We start from the raw sequence: 18,348 nt of genomic DNA on the forward strand, positions 1-18,348 counted from the left end.
GTTAAAGAAGTAGCCAAAGCTCTTTTGGTCCTACTTCTCTTGCGGGTCGCAGAAGTGCAATCCTGTGATCCTGAATCATCTGACAATGAGCTAAAGGGCCACTCCAGACTCTGGAGGGATATCAACAATAATGTTGGGATCTACCCAGATACTCTACAGGCAGCTGTCTCAGCCTCTGAAAGCCTGAGCCAGCCGCTCTCGTCGTCTCTCCTGTCTGATGCTCCAGGGAGTGATGGAGGAGAATAGCAGAGAGGGGTGACTGACCGTCATCACTCGATCCGAGTAGACGCTAGAACTGACTGATCAGTAGTCACATTATCAATCAGTTCTTGGGCTTAGAGTTAGCGGGGAACAAGTAAGTATGTATGTTTGTCTTTTAACATGCCCACACTTCTCGTTTAAAGGTAAGATAATTGCTTGTTTTAAAGGATGCATGCTCTGGAGCTGTCATGCTTGTCTGCTTGTTGACAGCAGATAAACTACAGGTATCTCTGGCATGAATGAGTCCTTTAACCGTGCACCCCTGAGGCTGGGTTCACACTGGTGCGACAAACGCTCCGACATTGGGAGCTCATGTCGCATGACGTGTGAAAATCAATGTTTCCCTATAGGAGCCGCCTTAACCGGTCCGACTTTGAAAATGCTCCCCCTGTACTACTTCGGTCCGACTTTGATCCTACTTTAGCCCACTGCATATCATTTAAGTTGGATCAAAGTTGGAACGCCGTCTTGCATGATCCAACTTTGGCATGCAACTTGTGCTCTGCTGGGGGAACTCTAGGCCAAATTTTAATTAACAAACTGGCATGGGTTCCCCCTCCAAGAGCAGGGGTCTGGTATGGATTTAAAGGGGAACCCCTACACTGAAAAAACGTCATGGGGGTCCCCCCCCCAAGATCCATACCAGACCCTTATCCGAGCACACAGCCTGGCCGGTCAGGGAAAGGGGTGAGGATGAGCGAGCCCCCCCACCTCCTGAACCATACCAGGCCACATGCCGTCAACATGGGGGGGGGGGGGGGCTTTGGGGCAGGGGGCGCCCTGTGGCCCCCCCACCCCAAAGCACCTTGTCCCCATGTTGATGAGGACAAGGGCCTCTTCCCGACAACCCTGGCCGTTGGTTGTCGGGGTCTGCGGGCGGGGGGGCTTATCAGAATCCAGGAGCCCTGTTTAATAAGGGTGGGCCCCCCAGATCCCAGCCCCCCACCCTATGTGAATGAGTATGGGGTACCCCTACCCATTCACCTGGGGGGGGGGGAAACGCTACACAGCTGACAGCTTGGTCTGTTAAAGAGTTGAAAAATATGGGACTTACTGGGTGGATTACCAGGTGAGCATAAAGGAAAAATAAGGCAGCCATCACTTCTAAAAATTGGTAAACTGAAATACATAAAATATTTTGTTTTTTGGACTTGTAGTAGTAATAATAAGGTATGTATGTAGGGCGTTTTTTTTTTTTTAAATGATGAGGCACAGTTGGGACCATGGATAATTGGGTACCACTGGTCCTCCTGTACAGGGCCCAGGCAACAAGGTGAATAGGATATGGGCAGATCGGTGATAGGGTCAATTACTGGACTTGATCCCCTATATTGTTCTCTCTAGAGCAGCTGAAAGCCACATTTCTCTCTCACCGGCTTTCAGCTGCTGCAGAGAGAGCCATACAAAGGATCAGTTCCAGTAATGTTATGCACCTCTATGGGCTTAGCGAGCAATCACTGAAGGAGTGTGATTTGTGGCAGAGGTACAACTCCTCAATGCTACAGAACCAGTTTAGCTTCTAGAAACGACAAATCACTTCATAGTAATGTATCCCGAGCAATTGTAGCAGCAATTTTATTATGCTAAAAAATCTTCCTTTTGGATACCGGCGATCCCATCTGCTGATATTGCAGTTCAAATGCAATCTTATTGGAGTTCAAAAAAAAAGTTTGTTTTAGTATTCAAACACAGTGATTTTTAGACAGACAGATTTCAGCCGTTTGAGTGAGACCTAAACAATATGCTGTTCAGGAGTTCTGACTTCATTTTCTGCTTGCTTGTTATGGGCCAGTGCAGAACCCCTTGTAGAAATCTAATTTTGTTCTGGAAGTTTTGCTAAGATAAACTCTCGGCATCCAGCTATCACCCAGGTGTGCTCACATGGGGGTCAACCTCTGCAGTCCCAGGAAAATACATTTATAGAAATTCAGAACATAAACTGTGCTGCATGATCCCCTAGACCCCCCCCCCCTTACTTTTACCTGAGCCACAGTCTCCCCCACCTGGTCTTGGCAGTCGGCAGCAAAGAGGAGGACAGAACTTTACCTCCAGATCCTGCGCTCCTCTGTGCAGCTGCAGAGGCACATCTCTGTCCTTTTTCTTCCCCATCTCAGCAGTTGGCAGCAGAGATGAGGACAGCTAACTCAAGCCCCCATTTGGTCCTCCTCCAGACCGCGCACTTTCTGCCTCGCAGCTTCTTACCATAGTAAGCCTATGGGTGACATCAATGCATAGGCTCTTTAGCCATTGTTGGTGATCTCACCTCTACACTGAAGCTGTTGCTAGGGAGCTCATGTGACCAGAGTGCCCAGGTAATAGTTAAATCTAGACATCTTTCCTTTACAGGATAGTTGGTATAGGGCTTGGGGTGAGGGTGGTTATGTTTAAGCCTAGTTGGTATTTTAATTGACTTCTACTTTTAGCTCTAGAAATAATAGTAATTTTTTCCCCCTGCTTTCCTGTGGTGAATGCAAGCTTCTAAGGAAGATTAGAAAACTTGGTAGGTTCCAGCTTGCAGGGTGTAGTTTGTTGGTTGTCCCTGTGAAATAAATGCTGGCAATTACCAAGATTTAAAGTCTTCAATGGCGGCTCTATTGCCTTTTTTTTCAAAGTTTGAATTTATATTTCAGCAACCACTTTTATAAACGCATCATTACCTTCTGTGTCTTTTAAATGTCCACAATCTAGCATTGTCTTTCCTGCATAAGCAGAGCCTTTGCTGTGGGTGCTCCTTCCCATTGCAAGATGTGACTACTTACTTTGCGTAGACTGATGAATAAAGTGATAATGTTAGAATTTCGTTCAGTAGTGATTGTAAACCTTTGATGTGTGTTGTTGTTGTACAATAGTTTTGCACAGTGCAGCCACGATCCTCCTCTTTTGCGGTCCCTTGCTGACACTAAAACCCCTTTCTAACTAGTGCCCACCATAGCAAGCCGCTTGCTATGGGGGCACTTGTGTGGCCTCGCTCCTGAGCTGTGTGTCCATTAACACTCAGTCCTGCCCCACTCCCTCCTCACTGGCTGTGATTGACAGCAGCGGGAGCTCTTACTGACTTTGCTGGATCGAGATGGGACTCAAGTAATTATATTGAAGGGAAGGAGCACATAGTGGAAACATTTTTAACTTCATGCAGAGAATGCATAAAAGTGGAACTTTACCCATAACCTCTTGATGATGATTTTTTTTTTTGTTTTTTTTTTTAGCAAGGAACTTGCATTCCACATTAATTATGTTCCAAACTTTGTGTGTGCTGCAAATTGCCTCCAGCATTGCTCTTGTTTGTTCTTGCTGGAGGTTTCCATTTTTCTGAAGCCCAGAGCAGCAGTAAATATTTAAGCTGTCAGCAGATTGGCTATAAATTTGCTAGAAAATTAGTTGGAACCCCTAAGCAAACTACATACATTTTACTATCCAAGCCACAGAAGGGGGTCCTCCCCTTCCGATGCTTGTAATTACAACCGAGTGGCTGGTTAGCGGCTTTGGTGGTTGCAAGAGAGCCAATCGGCTCTAAAAAAAAAAATTGTAGCAAGTACATGATTTGGTTGCAAGTGGTTAAAGTTGGCACTTATCATTGAACGTTTTCTGTAGTTGTCAATGGAGCTGGCTTTAAAGAGGGACATTTTTTATTTTATTTTTTCCCCCTGCTGGCTTTTGAATTAAACAGACATGCTTCTGAATTCCATGTTAAATTGTCCACCCCTTGCTAAATGTTAAACGTGCCTGCTCTGTGCAATAGTTTTGCACAGAGCAGGCCAGATTCTCCTCCTGGATCCCCTGTTGGCGCTCCTGGCCCCTCCTGCCAAGCAGCGGTGCTCCCGACCCGTGGCTCTGTGTCCATTTACACATGGACCCATGGCTTGGCCCCACCCCCTCTGTGAGTAGGCTCACTGGCTGTAATTGACCGCTTTGGGAGCCAATTGTCCCTGCTGCTGCCACAAGCCAGTCAGGACATCGCTGGATCAAGGGGTACCTTCAGGTAAGTACGTTTTTTTTTTTTTTTTCTCTTCATGCAAACCTTGTGCCTTTACTATTTAATTATACAATTTTGTGTCTTTCCCATAGTCCCTCATATGTTTGCATTTTTTTTATCAGTCTCTAAATATGAATTGAATGAAAGTTTACTGTTGCTAAACCCATGACCCCTGCATTCACTATACAGTACCAAACCTTGGATTGCGAGCATAATTAGTTCCAGAAACATGCTTGTAATCCAAAGCACTCTTATATCAAAGCAAATTTCCCCAGGAACTAATGGAAACTCCCAGGTGATGGTTCAACAACCATTTATTCATAGGTCTTTCAGTTTATAGTCCATATAAAAAGATTATAGCAATGTGACCAGGTTGTGTAACCATAAAATGTCCATCCACAAATGGAAGCCCCCACAAGAGGATTAGGAGCAAAATCCAGCAGGAGCGACAGAGTGTAAAGGAGAAGAGGGGCGCCTCTAAGTGAAGCAATATGGTTACATTTAATGAAGGTACAACATTTAGCAACTCACATGGGTTGATGAATAAAAGAAGCACATCTAAGTATGCAGGCATCCGGGGTAAAGCTGTCCACACAGACCATCCTCGGCACCACCGTCTCACCGCTATCAGTCTGCATTGGTTACCGGGATGACTAACCCTGCAGTAGAGCGATCTGAAAGCGAGGCTTGTGGAGCGCAACAAGGAAGGGATGATGTAGCTGGCGGTGTGGAGGTTGGTCTACGTGGACAGCGTCCCCCCAGATGCCTGCATACTTAGATGTGCCTCATTTAATCATCAATCATGTGAGTTGCTAAATGTTGTACCTTCATTAAATGTAACCATATTGCTTCACTTAGAGGTGCCTCTCTCCTTTTTTTTTTTTTTTTTTTTTTTTAATACTCCGTTATGACATGACGCTACTTGTAAATCAAGACATCACTTGTTTATCAAGTCAGTTTATAAAATAATTTTGCTTGTCTGGCAAAACAAACTCAAACCAAGTTACTCTCAATCCAAGGTTTTACTGTATCTGATCTCCCATAGTACACAGTACATGGAAATGCAATTATTTTAGTAAATATAAACTGCTAAATACCATTTCTCATCGGTAAGGATGAGCTCTGGCGTGTTCGCACAGTCCACGTGCAGCGCCCGCCAGGGAGTCGTCTCCCTTCCTGTGATTAGCGCAGCGCGGTGCCATTTCCCGATCTCTGCAGCCGAGTATCGGGACAATGTCTCCCTGCCTGTGACTTAGCTTAACTTTAATGGCTCATTCACACCAGCTGCATTCACCTGAAGAACAATTTGCCTTATGTGGTATGACTTGAGTTCACACCAGTGTGTGCTAAAAAAAAAAGTAGGACATGTTGTGCTTTTGTGCAGTGCATTCTGACATGGTGTATCACATTTTGGTTGATTTATTAAAATGGGATAGTGCAAAATCTGGTGGAACTCTGCGTTTTTGTTTGTTTTTTGTAAAAGTGAACAAGCTGAAGTTAGAAGCTGATTGGCTACCATGCACAACTGCACCGGATTTTGCACTCTCCAGTTTTAGTAAATGAACCCTATTGTGACAGACTGCAGCAGGTAACGGGTAACACAGAGATGTGAGGGCAAGAGCTATATTGCTTCTTGACAACCCATTGCAGCGTGCATGTTATGTGCACTTTAATGTGCGTCCGGCCGCTGCTATGAATGAGCCCTTACAGTACTTTGGAGTAAAAAGCTTTGACATTTTATGAAGACCCTTTTAAGCAGGTTTTATTTTTCTCTCTTTTTGGTAGAAAATTCTGTTTCATTTTGGGTCTAATATTGAATTTTGCTTGTTTCTTTTGCAGAACTCATTCCCTCCATTTCAAGCAATCTGTTCAATCCAAATGCCATCTTTGCAAACAATGAGATGAGTCTTGCTGATATTGAAATTTATGGCTTTGATTATGATTACACATTAGCATTTTACTCTAAAGATCTTCACACCTTGATTTTCAATACTGCTCTTGATCTCCTAATCAATGAGCATCGGGTAAGATATGACGCACTGTGTGTGTGTGTGTGTGTATGTATGTATGTATGTATATATATATATATATATATATATATATATATATATATATATATATTTAATGAAGGTACAAGATTTAGCAATTTATTGCTACACTTAGAGGTGCCCCTCTTCTCTTTCATACCCTGTAAAAAATGCTTTGATATACAAGTGCTTTGGATTACAAGCATGTTTCTGGAACGAATTATGCTCGCAAACCAAGGTTTTACTATAGAGGGAACATGACCTTTTACATTCTTCTGTACTTTTTTGTTAAACAAATGCTTTTATTTTAGTGCCATTGTCCGTTAGAATCCCCCCCCCCCTCCTTTTTTAAGATGGTGTTCAGCATGTATAGTTTGTAAATGCTCCCTTAGGAAATCTAACAAACTCTTTTTTTCTTTTTATAATCCACTGTTTTCATATTTGATTATTTAAAGGGATGTTGAGTTTCTTGATTTTGGTAATTAGAAGTTTTGTTTGTGCATGTGCTTTTATATTCGAAGGATACAGTAGATATAAAAAGTCTACACAACCCTGTTTAAAATGTCAGGTTTCTGTGATGTAAAAGAGACCAAGGATAAATTGCTACAGAAACTTTTCCACTTTTTTTTTCATGAGATATATATATATATATATATATATATATATATATATATATATATATTAGTTTTTTTGCTTAAATTGTCTATTAACATGACCTTGTTGGCAGTATTGGCAGGGTGTGTTTTGAATAGACAGAGGTGTATTGTATCGCTTATCCTTTTACATCATCACTGCCAGAGCTTCCTGTTAGGAAGGATAAATGCTGGATTGCAGAGGAGCCAAGAGACTAGAGATTTAGATTTGGCATGCTGGCTGCACATGCCTACTGTCCTGCATAATGTTGTGGTATGACAGTGTGTGTGGTTTTTTTTTTTTTTTTTTTTTTTTTGCCTTGTACTTGGTAAGAAAGAATTTTTATAGGAGTTGATTTACTAAAGACAAATACACGGTTCCCCTTGCAAGTAAAGTTGCACTCTGGAAGGGAATTTTTCCCCTGAGCTTATTGGATGTGCTGTGAGGCTTTTCTTTAGAAAGAATATCCATCACGTGCAAGGAAAATGAAAACAAAAAATCATCCCCTCATTCAATAGGCTCTGGTGATGTTCCCCTTACTTTACAAGTGCAGTTGCACTCTGAAAACAGTCTATTTGTCTTTAGTAAATACATCCAATATTGTCTGCCTGATTAGTGGCTAGAATTTTTAATGTTTTAATTTTTTGTTTTTTAGTATCCAAGTGAGTTAAAAAAATATGAATACAATCCAAACTTTGCAATTCGGGGGCTACATTATGATGTTCATAAGGTAAGACTTTCACCATTAACCTTGTATAAATTGAGCCGATTTCTAAATCGTTACAATACAGTGGGGCAGAATTTCTCCAAAGCAAATGGCCAAGCCTAAATTGAGTAGAGATTCACAGATTGCTCTTAAAACATTGTGCAGCATAAGCACTATATTTAACTGGCAGCACTGTGCAAAAGTACTTAAAGGGGTTGTAAACCCTCTTGTTTTTTCACCTTGCAGTCACCTCCCCCCAGCTTTGATTTATTTTTTTAACTATTTGTTATTAAATTGCATACTGTGTTTGTTTTTTGTCTTTTCCCCTCTACTGCTTAACTATAGTGATCATAAAATGTATCCAGTTAGCTGTCCTCCAATCCCCATTACCCCATTTTGCACCAGAGATATTCACTGGCAGTAAATATTTTAAACATCAAATTCACTATTGTTTTAAAATATTCCCCATGGGGTTCCTTTCTCTAAGACTGGAAAGTACAGTTTTTATTTTTTTCCAAAGCTTAAAAGCCCTTTCACAATGGGGCATCGGCGGTAAAGCAGCCTTGGGATTAACGTTTTTACATAAGTAAATAAGCTGATCATTGTAATTGTTTTTGTCTGATCCCGGTAACTGCTACATCTGAAAGAGAGCTTGTTCTTTTGAAAAGCAACAGACTTGCTGGCCAGATAGTCAGTTAAAAAAGGGAAAGAAAACCTTGAAATGAAAACTATATGGGCCACCACCACATCTAAGGATTGATAAGCTGCAATATAATAAATGTTTGGTTTAATACTGTTTTACCGTGTGTGCATACTGAAAATGTGTACCCATTGGGAAGATTCATCCTCTTTTTTCCTGGTGGCCATTTGTCATTTATGATAAATCTAAAATATTACAGTAGAATGAGGTGGAGGGGAAATCTTACAATGGGGACCCCAAGGGACAAATGTCTAAGGCAGGATCACCACTCACTTTTGGGAATATGTCTTCTCATTTGTAAGTTTCTGGGACAGGAATCTAAAGTCTCATACACACGATCGGACTTCCGTGGATTTTTTTTTTTTTTTCCCGAGGGGTGTTGTCCGTGAACTTGTTCTGCATACAGACGGCAGAACCTTTTCAGCCAACATACACAAAACTTTGTTGTTTTTCAGCTTTTTAGCGCCACCCTTTGGGCAACTTCTGCTATTGTTGTCTGATGCTTGGTGTTGGTTCGGAGCATGCGTATTTGTACTTTGGATTTTAGTCTGACAGGTTTGTATATACACGATTGGACAATCCGACGGAAAGCATTTGTTGTCGGACAATTTGAGAGCATGCACAGCCAACTTTTGTTGTTGGAAATTTTGACAACAATTGTCTGATGGAGCATACAGACGGTTGAATTATCCGACAAAACACGTCCGTCAAATTATTTTTGGAATATCCGATCGTGTGTATGGGCCTTTAGACCGCTCTCCCCAGTAGGACAAAGGCAAAAAAAAAGCAAAACTGGATGTTGATTCCAACCATCCCCCCCCCCCCCCCCCCATATCCAAAACTAGAGGTTTTAGATGCACCTGTAGTACTTTATGAACATGTAAAGCTGGCCATATATAGATCAACACTCAGCCAATGTAGCAGGAACTGGCTGAACTTTGATCAGTGTGTGGCTGCCCCTCTTAGACAGAAGTCTATGTGTAAAGGGGACAAGCTGGAAGGCTTCAGCTGTATATGGCCAGTTTTACCACTGGCAATGAATGAATGAATGAATGAAAAATTTATATAGCGCGGCACATGCGAACTGAATCGCCTCTGGGCGCTTGTTGATTAAGTCTCATGCCTTTCAAAAAAGCAGGGTTTTGATCTGCCTTCTGAAAGACAGGTGGTTTTGCTCCAACCGAATGCTGGTTGGTAAGGCATTCCAAAGCCTGGGGCCCTGGAAAGCAAACCTTCTTTCTCCTTTGGACTTGTATTTGGTTATAGGAACCTTGACCAGATTTTGGTCGGTGGAACGCAAAATGCGACTGCAATTGTGCAGTTTGATCTTGTCGCATAGATATCTAGGAGCCTTCCCATGGATGCACTTATGTGTCAGGCAGAGTGCTTTGAATGCAATTCTGTCTTTCACTGGCAGCCAGTGAAGGGATCTCAGTGAAGGTGAGATTGATTCCCAAGATTTTTTCCCAGTCACCAGTCTGGCGGCCGTATTCTGTACGACTTGGAGACGAGCGATTTGGTACTTGGGTAGCCCGAGGTAAAGGGCATTTGCATAGTCCAGTCTGGAATTCACGATTGTTCCCACCACGACTGCTACGTCTTCTTTAGGAATAAATGGAATCAGTCTGCGTAATAGGCGCATCAAATGGTGCGCCCCGCTGACTACGGACCCTATTTGTGCGTCCATTGTCATGAAGGTGTCAAACGTGACTCCCAGACTCTTGACTTTGGAGCTAGGTGCGATGATTTGTCCCAGAATGGGAGATGGTGTCCAGTTTGTTGTCGGTGGTTTCTTCCGCCTGGCATCAAAGATAAAGAGTTCTGTTTTAGCATTATTGAGTTTGAGATAACTCTTAGACATCCAGTTTTCTATTGAAGAGAGACATTTCTCTAATCTTAGATGATGATCCTTTTTGTGGCAGATGCGAAAATACAACTGCGTGTCGTCTGCATAAGAGTGATAAAGTAGTTCATGGCTACTGATAATATCAAAGAGAGGACGAAGATAGATATTAAACAGCACTGGAGACAAGGGGGATCCTTGGGGGACCCCACATGTCACCGTGCGTTTTTCAGATGTGAAGGATCCCAGTTTCACTGTTTGTGATCGGTTTCCAAGAAACGAGGAGAACCATGGTAAGGCATCTTCTGAGACTCCGGCGACTTCTGTTAGTCGTCTCAGTAGCAATTTGTGGTCTACTGTGTCAAAAGCAGCGCTGAGGTCCAGCAGAACCAGGAGACATGATTCTCCTTCGTCTGCGGCCTCAAGCGCATCGTCCCATATTTTCAGTAAGGCCGTTTCTGTCCCGTGTCCGGGACGGAACCCGGATTGAAATGGATCGAGTAGGTTGTGGGTGTCCAGATGCTGTTGCAGCTGATTTACCACCACTTTCTCCATTATCTTGGACAGAGCATTTAGACCTGTTATGGGACGGCGGTGAGTTGGGTCCATAGGATCCAAATTAGGTTTTTTCAAGATCGGCAGAATTGTGCCCTCTTTCAGCAGGGAAGGCACTATGCCTTCCTTAAATGACTGATTTATAAGCTGCGTGATCGGAGGCGCCAGGATGTCGGCACATTCCTTCAGTAGCTTGGTGGGAATGATGTCATTCGGTGCTGTGCTGTTGCGCAGCAGGCCAATAAATTTTTTTGTTGTATCGATGGAGATGGGTTCCAAAGTGAACTTAGTTGATTGTAGAGGCGTTCGGTCGTTGTTTTGATTGAAGACGGGGCTGAGTGGAGAATTGTTTTGCCGAATACTTACCCGAATTTTCTCGATTTTGTCGATGAAGAAATCCGATAGTTCATTGCAGAACTCTTGGGTGTCTGAAGTGGGGACTTCTAGACATCCCGGATTCATGGTCTGGGTGACCATCCTGAAGAGTTCGCGAGGGCGATTCATTGCGCTGTTAATCACCCTGGAGAAGTGAAGTTTTTTGGCTTTGAAAATTTCCTTGTGGTAGCGCGTAGTTACTGCTTTGTAGATGTTGAGATGGTCTTCTGAGGGACTTCTTTTCCAGGAGGCTTCCGCTCTCCTGCGCTCTTGCTTCAATAGCGACAGTTGGTTATTGAACCAGCTGGACTTTTTTTCCCGGCTGCGGAGTTTGCGCTTTGGTGCTGCTAAGTCGGCTGACTGTAGCAGAGCTGCATTAATGGCATCCAAAGTATCTGAGGCTGCTAATTGAGGAGGAATAGCCCCAATTCGGTTTCCCAGGGTAGATCTGAAGAGTTCCGAGTGGAGCTTCCTCTGAGATCTAGCCCAGTGTATTGTCACCGGCTTGGGTACTTTCCTGACTAATGGAGTTCTGGGGATTATGAAGCTGATTGCATGGTGGTCTGTCCATGGCAAAGGTTCATTTCCCACAATGTTAATTTTCAGATTTTGTCTGAAAATTAGGTCGAGTGTGTGACCTGAAACATGCGTTGGTCCGTGTATAAGTTGTTGAAGTCCAAATCCTTCCAGGTGGTTGATGCAGGCATCCGCGATGGGATCCTGTGAGGAGTTAGCCCACAAATTAAAATCCCCGAGCAGCAAAAGGTGCTTACCGCTAAGGGTGTAGGTGGAAATGAACTCCGTTAATGCTGATATCAACTGCGATTTTGGCCCAGGGGGCCTATAGCAGAGGAGAATATGAACAGTCTCCTGAGAGTGAGCTTGAAGTTGAAGCGTAAGGGTTTCCATAAAAGGTAGAGGATTTTGGAGGACCGGTTTAATGATTGCAATATGCGACTTATGAATCACCGCCAGTCCTCCTCCCCTTTGCCCTATTCTATTTTCCGTTAAGATGCGATAGTTTGCTGGCACCAGTTCTCCGAGAATGGTGTTGCAATCGTCCGACAGCCAACTTTCCGTAATAAAGAGGCAGTCTAGATCGTATTGAAGTAAGAAATCATGGATTTCTGATCGGTGTTTAACTGCTGATCTAGTGTTAAGCAAAGCACATGATATGTGCTTGAGCTGTGTTGAATGATTGAAATATTTGATGATCGATCGATGATCGAACCTCAAAAGTTGATCTGATTTTAAAGCTATTGTGGTGGCGGCAGGCAATGTAGTAGCGAATTGTCTCAGACCCCAAATGGTTTCTGGAGAGTAACGCCACTTAACCATTGCTGCCAGTCACCAAGGGCTAGGGTGCGGGCGTAGGGTGAGAGAGGATTCGAGAATCCTAGCTCAAGGGGATTGGGATTTGGTTTTTGGTCCAGAGGAAGGCAAAAAAAACCCTGGGCAAGCTGGCCAATGTGCTGCGGCAGGGAAAAAAGAATTCCTTCCTGATCCCTGACGGCGATCGGCACAAAACCCTGGATCAAAAAAACTAACGGCTTGTGGAGGGGAAAAAAAAAGGGGGGGGGGGATGCTGGGTGTCACTGCTGCTGGGGTGTACCAAAATAATGGCTGCCAGGCAAAGCACAGGACCCGGGCTGGGGGGGGGCTGTCAGCGTGGTAAAAAAAGCTATTTACCGATAAAGTTGCTGAACAGGGGGCCTCTGGGGATGTGGGGGGGAATAGCCAAAGCAAACTGTGCTTAGGAATTAAGGGTAAGGTAAAAACGAGCGGTGCGCCGGTAGGCCGCGGCTGAAGCCGCGGACTTTCCTAAGGTGCGGCGGCCGCGAGATGAAGCAGGCTGGCGCGGGGGTGAAAAAACACCCAAAAACGCCGGAAATACACCCAGGGGGGGTGATTTGGGACCACCAGAAAGCGGGTGGCCGTGCGGGCGATAGATGCCGGCGAAAAGTAGTCTAGAAAGCCGCAGTGTGGGGTCTGTGTGACGGCTGCCCTGATAAGGACGGCCGTCAGAGGATCCCCAGGATATCAGGCCCTGAGAGGCAGGGTCTTACCTGCGGAGGAGAGGAGTCCTTGTGGAGAGCGAGATGCTGATTCCAGGTTCCAGGGAGCTTGTTTCCTGGAGCGTCTAGCCTAGCAGCTGCCTGGTCTCTGACTGCCAGGTCTGGGTGGAAGCAGGCTCGTAAGCGGAAGGTCCGAAGCGCCCTACTCCACCGCTGACACTGACTGACTGATCTGACTGACTGACTGGCAGAGTATGGACTTGCTAGAAAAGGATGCAGCTGCCCAGCTTGAGCGTGTATGACCAAATACGGTAATGTAACCAATAATATCTTTTTAATGCAAAACTTGTTAAGAGTGTTTTAGAGTGTAATTAAAATATATAGTTAGTTATTTGAGAATCCAAGCAGAATCCGAATGCCAACCCAATGTCCAAAGAACTACTGCTAAAAGTAGGCCAGTTGATCAAGATAATCACAAACAATGTTGCAGCTGATATTTAGAGCGGCCAGGCTGGGTTTCTTTGTTGATGAGCTCTTGTTAGAATATAATAGCTAGTTTCTGACATTTTGTTTGCCATATATTGTGTTACAAGGAAATGCCACTGTAGTTAAAGAACTATTTTATAATGAGCAATTTAAATCTTGAAATACAGCCATAGTTTTCAGCAACAAAGCAGATTATTTGCAGCCTTGTACCTGTAGTCCCTTCATTATTCTTGGACCCATTAACTCCAGTCGATAAGATTACCTTTATAGTGGTGTGGGGGTGTTTTTTTTTTGGTTTTTATCCTTCTTTCAGGGTTCGATCCACTTAAATATGATATACTGGATAGTTGAGATGAGCTTGGGTATCCTCTCTAGCTGAATTTCAAGCTATTTTTATTTTTCCCCCCTCCTTAGAAGGTTTGACTAGAAAGCTTTTTGCACCTTACCACTAAAGTTCTAGTTGGAAAACCTTGCCAGTGATGTTTATTATAGTTGGTTGCAGATCTTTCACAATTTATCTTCTTTTAAAAGGCACTGTTGATGAAGATTGACTCCTTTCATTACATTCAACTTGGAACAGTGTACCGGTAAGTTAAGGATAACCCTTTTCAGTTGCAAATTCTGGAATTAAATGCATGTTTTTGATGCAACATGGCTGCTAATTGTCAAAGACTAGTTATCGATTGGTGGAAGAGCAGGAAGGGGGTATAATGTGTGTAAATAAAAACCACAATGCTCTCTACTGCTGACTGGCCTATTGATACTACTAGTACCAGAACATTTATGATCCTCCGTTTGTGTTAGATTGTGCTGACCTGTGGTTCCAAACAAAACCTTGAAAGCTACTAATTAGTGGGACCAGGGGAATAAAGGTGTATATTTATATACAGATTATGTTTTATGATTATGCTACTTTTTTTTGGGGGGGAGTGACGAGCGGGCTGAGGGGGGGGGGGGGCTGAGAGCAGGACAGCTTTAATTTCAATAGCTGTGTGTTTCCCGCCACGCATCGTCATTTATAGCCCCTCCCCCTTGTCCGGGCACTTTGATAGACAGATCACCCGTCCCAGAATTGGACGGGTGATCTGTCTATCAAAGTGCCCGGACAAGGGGGAGGGGCTATATATGACGACACATGGCGGGGAACACAGCTATTGAAATGAAAGCTGGTATGTTCCCTGCGCGTTGAACAACTAGATGGTGGTGACGGCGGCCGGTGCATTGCCATGAATTGCGATTTGCCATGAAATGTGATGGTCCGCCTCCATCACATCCTATTGGCTCACTCCTGTCACGTGACATAGTTAAACGTCATCAGTCTCAGCTAGGCTATCATAGGGAGAGAATCTCCTCTCCCTGTGATAGCTGAACCTGCACGGAGCTGGTGCTATATGAGGCAGGAGAAAGCCCCTCAGGCTGTGTGTCCAAGTATATACATCATGCACAGCCTGTAACTGGGAGCAGGCAGTGCAGTAGTGTTGGGCTTGTGGTGTAACATATTACATATACTGTTAGGAAGGAGAAGCCAGTGTAACATGCACAGCTCTGTGAGGAGCAGCCTGTGTTGCAGTGAGTGTAACATGGAGCAGCCTCCCATCTGCCTGCCCCCCTCTCCTCTCTCTTAGCCCTTTGAAGAACTGCACGGGGGTTGACCTCCCTGGGTGCGCGAGTAAACTAAATTTAGTACTGTGCATACAGGTCTACGCTAACAGCTCCGTGCAGGTTCAGCTATCACAGGGAGAGGAGATCCTCTCCCTATGATAGCCTAGCTGAGACTGTCACGTGACAGGAGTGAGCCAATAGGATGTGATGGAGGCGGACCATCACATTTCATGGCAAATCACATTTCATGGCAATGCACCGGCTCTCTCTTTGCCTAGACAAAGACAAATCTCCTGCGCTCCGGTATTTTTTGGAAAAGTGTTTGAAGAAAAGGTGAAACTCAATTGCAACTCAATTAAACGGTATCTTCCAAAATCTTGCAGCCCTCCTCTGAATCGTTGGAATTCATAGAACTAAAAGACAAAAAGAGGAAAACAGAGGGCGCACCGACCTAGTGTGATACTGATTGGTGGATTTTATTAAAATAGTAAAAACAAATCATAATACTCACAAAGGGAGTGTTAAAAACAGGCCTTCAGTAACAATTAACACTCCCTTTGTGAGTATTATGATTTGTTTTTACTATTTTAATAAAATCCACCAATCAGTATCACACTAGGTCGGTGCGCCCTCCGTTTTCCTCTTTTTGTCTTTTTTCTCTCTTTGCCTACACAGGTAGGCCACTGGGGTCCTACACATGGCTGCATTTGGGGACACATGGACATCGGTTATCGGCGAGTACATGAAGAAAAGTTTCAGTACTTGTACTCGGTCCTAAAAAAGTGGTATTATGACTATATAGAGATAGATAGATAGATAGATAGATAGATTTTTGTATAAATATTTATATAGTGATTCCTTTACGTTTGGTGTATTTTGCAATAATGTATGGGAATTTCATGGAAACTGATAAAAACAAGACATTGGTATACCTGATCGAATTTTCAAAAATTGTTTAATAATCTCAGTGGTTTACACATTATTTTCTGAGACATATTACGTTTATCCCTGATCCCACCTTCTACATCATTAGCATTCGTGACTCTCTATTGAGTAATTTAAATCCCTTTTCATGGAAGTTCTTTTAAATTGGAGAACTCGTACAACATGGATTGCTTAAAGGGGTTGTAAAGGTAAAATTTTTTTTTCCTCAATAGGTTCCTTTACCTTAGTGCAGTCGTCCTTCACTTGCCTCATCCTTCCATTTTGCTTTTAAATGTCCTTATTTCTTCGGATAAATCCTCACTTCCTGTTCTTCTGTCTGTTACTCCTCCACACAGTAATGCGACGCTTTCTCCCTGGTCTGGAGTGTTGTGCTCGCCCCCTTCCTTGGACTACAGGAGAGTTAGGATGCCCACTAACACACAGAGAAAGGAGCTATCTGCAACGTAGAGAGTGTCCTGACTCTCCTGTTGTCCAAGGGAGGGAGGTTAAGGAAGCTATTTAAGATTTTTTTTTTTTTTTAACCTTTACAACCCCTTTAACCACTTCAATACAGGGCTTTAAAACCCACCTCCATACCGGGCCTGTTCTGGCACTTCTCTCCTACATGTACAAATCATCATTCTTTTGCTAGAAAATTACTCAGAACCCCCAAACATTATATATGTTTTTTTTAGCAGACACCCTAGAGAATAAAATGGCGCTCATTTTTATCTTGCACGGTATTTGCGCAATAATTGTTCAAACGCCTTTTTTTGTAAAAAAAATGGTTTCATGAATTAAATAAAACAGTAAAGTTAGCCCAATTTTTTTTTTGTAAAATATGAAAGATGTTATGCCGAGTAAATAGATACCGAACATGTCATGCTTTAAAATTGCGCACACTCATGTAATAGCGCCAAACTTCGTTACTTAATCTCCATAGGCGACGCTTTAAATTTTTTACAGGTTACCAGTTTACATTTACAGAGGAGGTCTAGTGCTAGAATGGTTGCACGCGCTCTAACGCACACTGCGACACCTCACATGTGTGGTTTGAACGACGTTTACATACGTGGGCGGGACTTGCGTGTGCGTTCGCTTCTGAGCGTGAGCTACCGGGGACAGGGGCGTTTTAATTTTTTATTTATTTTACTACTTTATTTTTTACACTTCTTTTTTTTTTTTTTTTTTTTTTTTTTTTTCAATCGATTTTATTCCTATTACAAGGAATATAACCATCCCTTGTAATTGGAATAGTGTGTGTGACAGGTCCTCTTTAAGGAGAGATGCCGGGTCAATAAGATCCCACATCTCTCTAAAGGGTGGAAAGAATGAGATTGTGAAAAAAAATTCACAGATCTCATTCTTACTAGCCGCAATTGCGTTTTTTTTACTTAAGGGTACCTCCGACGGTCATAGAGATGACTGGTGACCATCTGGTCACCAGTCATCTCTATGCCTCCCATCCGGCGCACGGCGATCGTCTCTCTGGGCCCCCGATGGCACCTATAAGAACGATCAAGTGGCGGAACCGCCGCTATGATCATTTTTTTTAAAGATGGTGCCACCATTGATTTTCGAAATTCAGCTGACCAAGCCTTCATGTTGCTACAGAAAATAATTTTCATGTCTGGCAATCTTTTCTCTCCGGGAATTTTCTTTTCTTACACATGCGCAATTTTTTTTCTATTCCATTTCTCGCACGATTCTCCCATCATTGATTTCGAAAATCTTTCCTTTTTCGAAAAATTTCCAACATGTCCGATTCCTCAAATTTGATTGCCGCGCGAAAACCGGCTGTTGCTGCAGCCCACTAACGATACGAAATTCTTGGAAACGATTTTCGAAAGAAAATTCTTTCAAAGTTCGAACCGTGTATGGCTAGCATAAGGATGCTAAATCATTGACAAGAGTTGGTTCTTCTTTTTTCTTTTTCTGTGCTGTGTTTTGAGCGCTATGGCCTCTATTTTCTTTAAGTTAAAACAAAATATTTAACTCCACACTTATCAATACATGTCACAGTAATCGTGATGTGCATTTCAAGTGTGAACCTCATCTAGGGATACAGATAATCCAATTCTAATTCTTCACACTAGTGTGTGACTGGAACAAAGAGAGCGATCTTTTCAAGTCTATGCTAAGATTATGCACATGAGAGTGCTTATGTGCTGTCAACCTAAGCATATGTGCAAATTACTTCGATTCTGTCCTATAAAGCAGCTATAAAGACTAATGGAAGATTAAAACC

At 43.2% G+C, this 18,348-nt stretch overlaps 1 protein-coding gene across 2 annotated transcripts in view; it reads left to right on the top strand.

The window, feature by feature from the left end:
• The window catches only part of NT5DC3 (5'-nucleotidase domain containing 3), a 79,495-nt gene that overhangs the window by 29,341 nt on the left and 31,806 nt on the right, over positions 1-18,348 (top strand). For both annotated transcript variants that reach the window (XM_040344272.1, XM_040344271.1), the window contains exons 2-4: positions 6,074-6,258; positions 7,550-7,624; positions 14,106-14,161. In XM_040344272.1, the coding sequence (XP_040200206.1) occupies positions 6,074-6,258; positions 7,550-7,624; positions 14,106-14,161 (316 nt within the window). The remainder of the gene's footprint in view (positions 1-6,073; positions 6,259-7,549; positions 7,625-14,105; positions 14,162-18,348) is intronic.

The sequence above is a fragment of the Rana temporaria genome, chromosome 3 (genome assembly GCF_905171775.1).
Source record: "Rana temporaria chromosome 3, aRanTem1.1, whole genome shotgun sequence".
Classification (NCBI taxonomy): domain Eukaryota; kingdom Metazoa; phylum Chordata; class Amphibia; order Anura; family Ranidae; genus Rana; species Rana temporaria.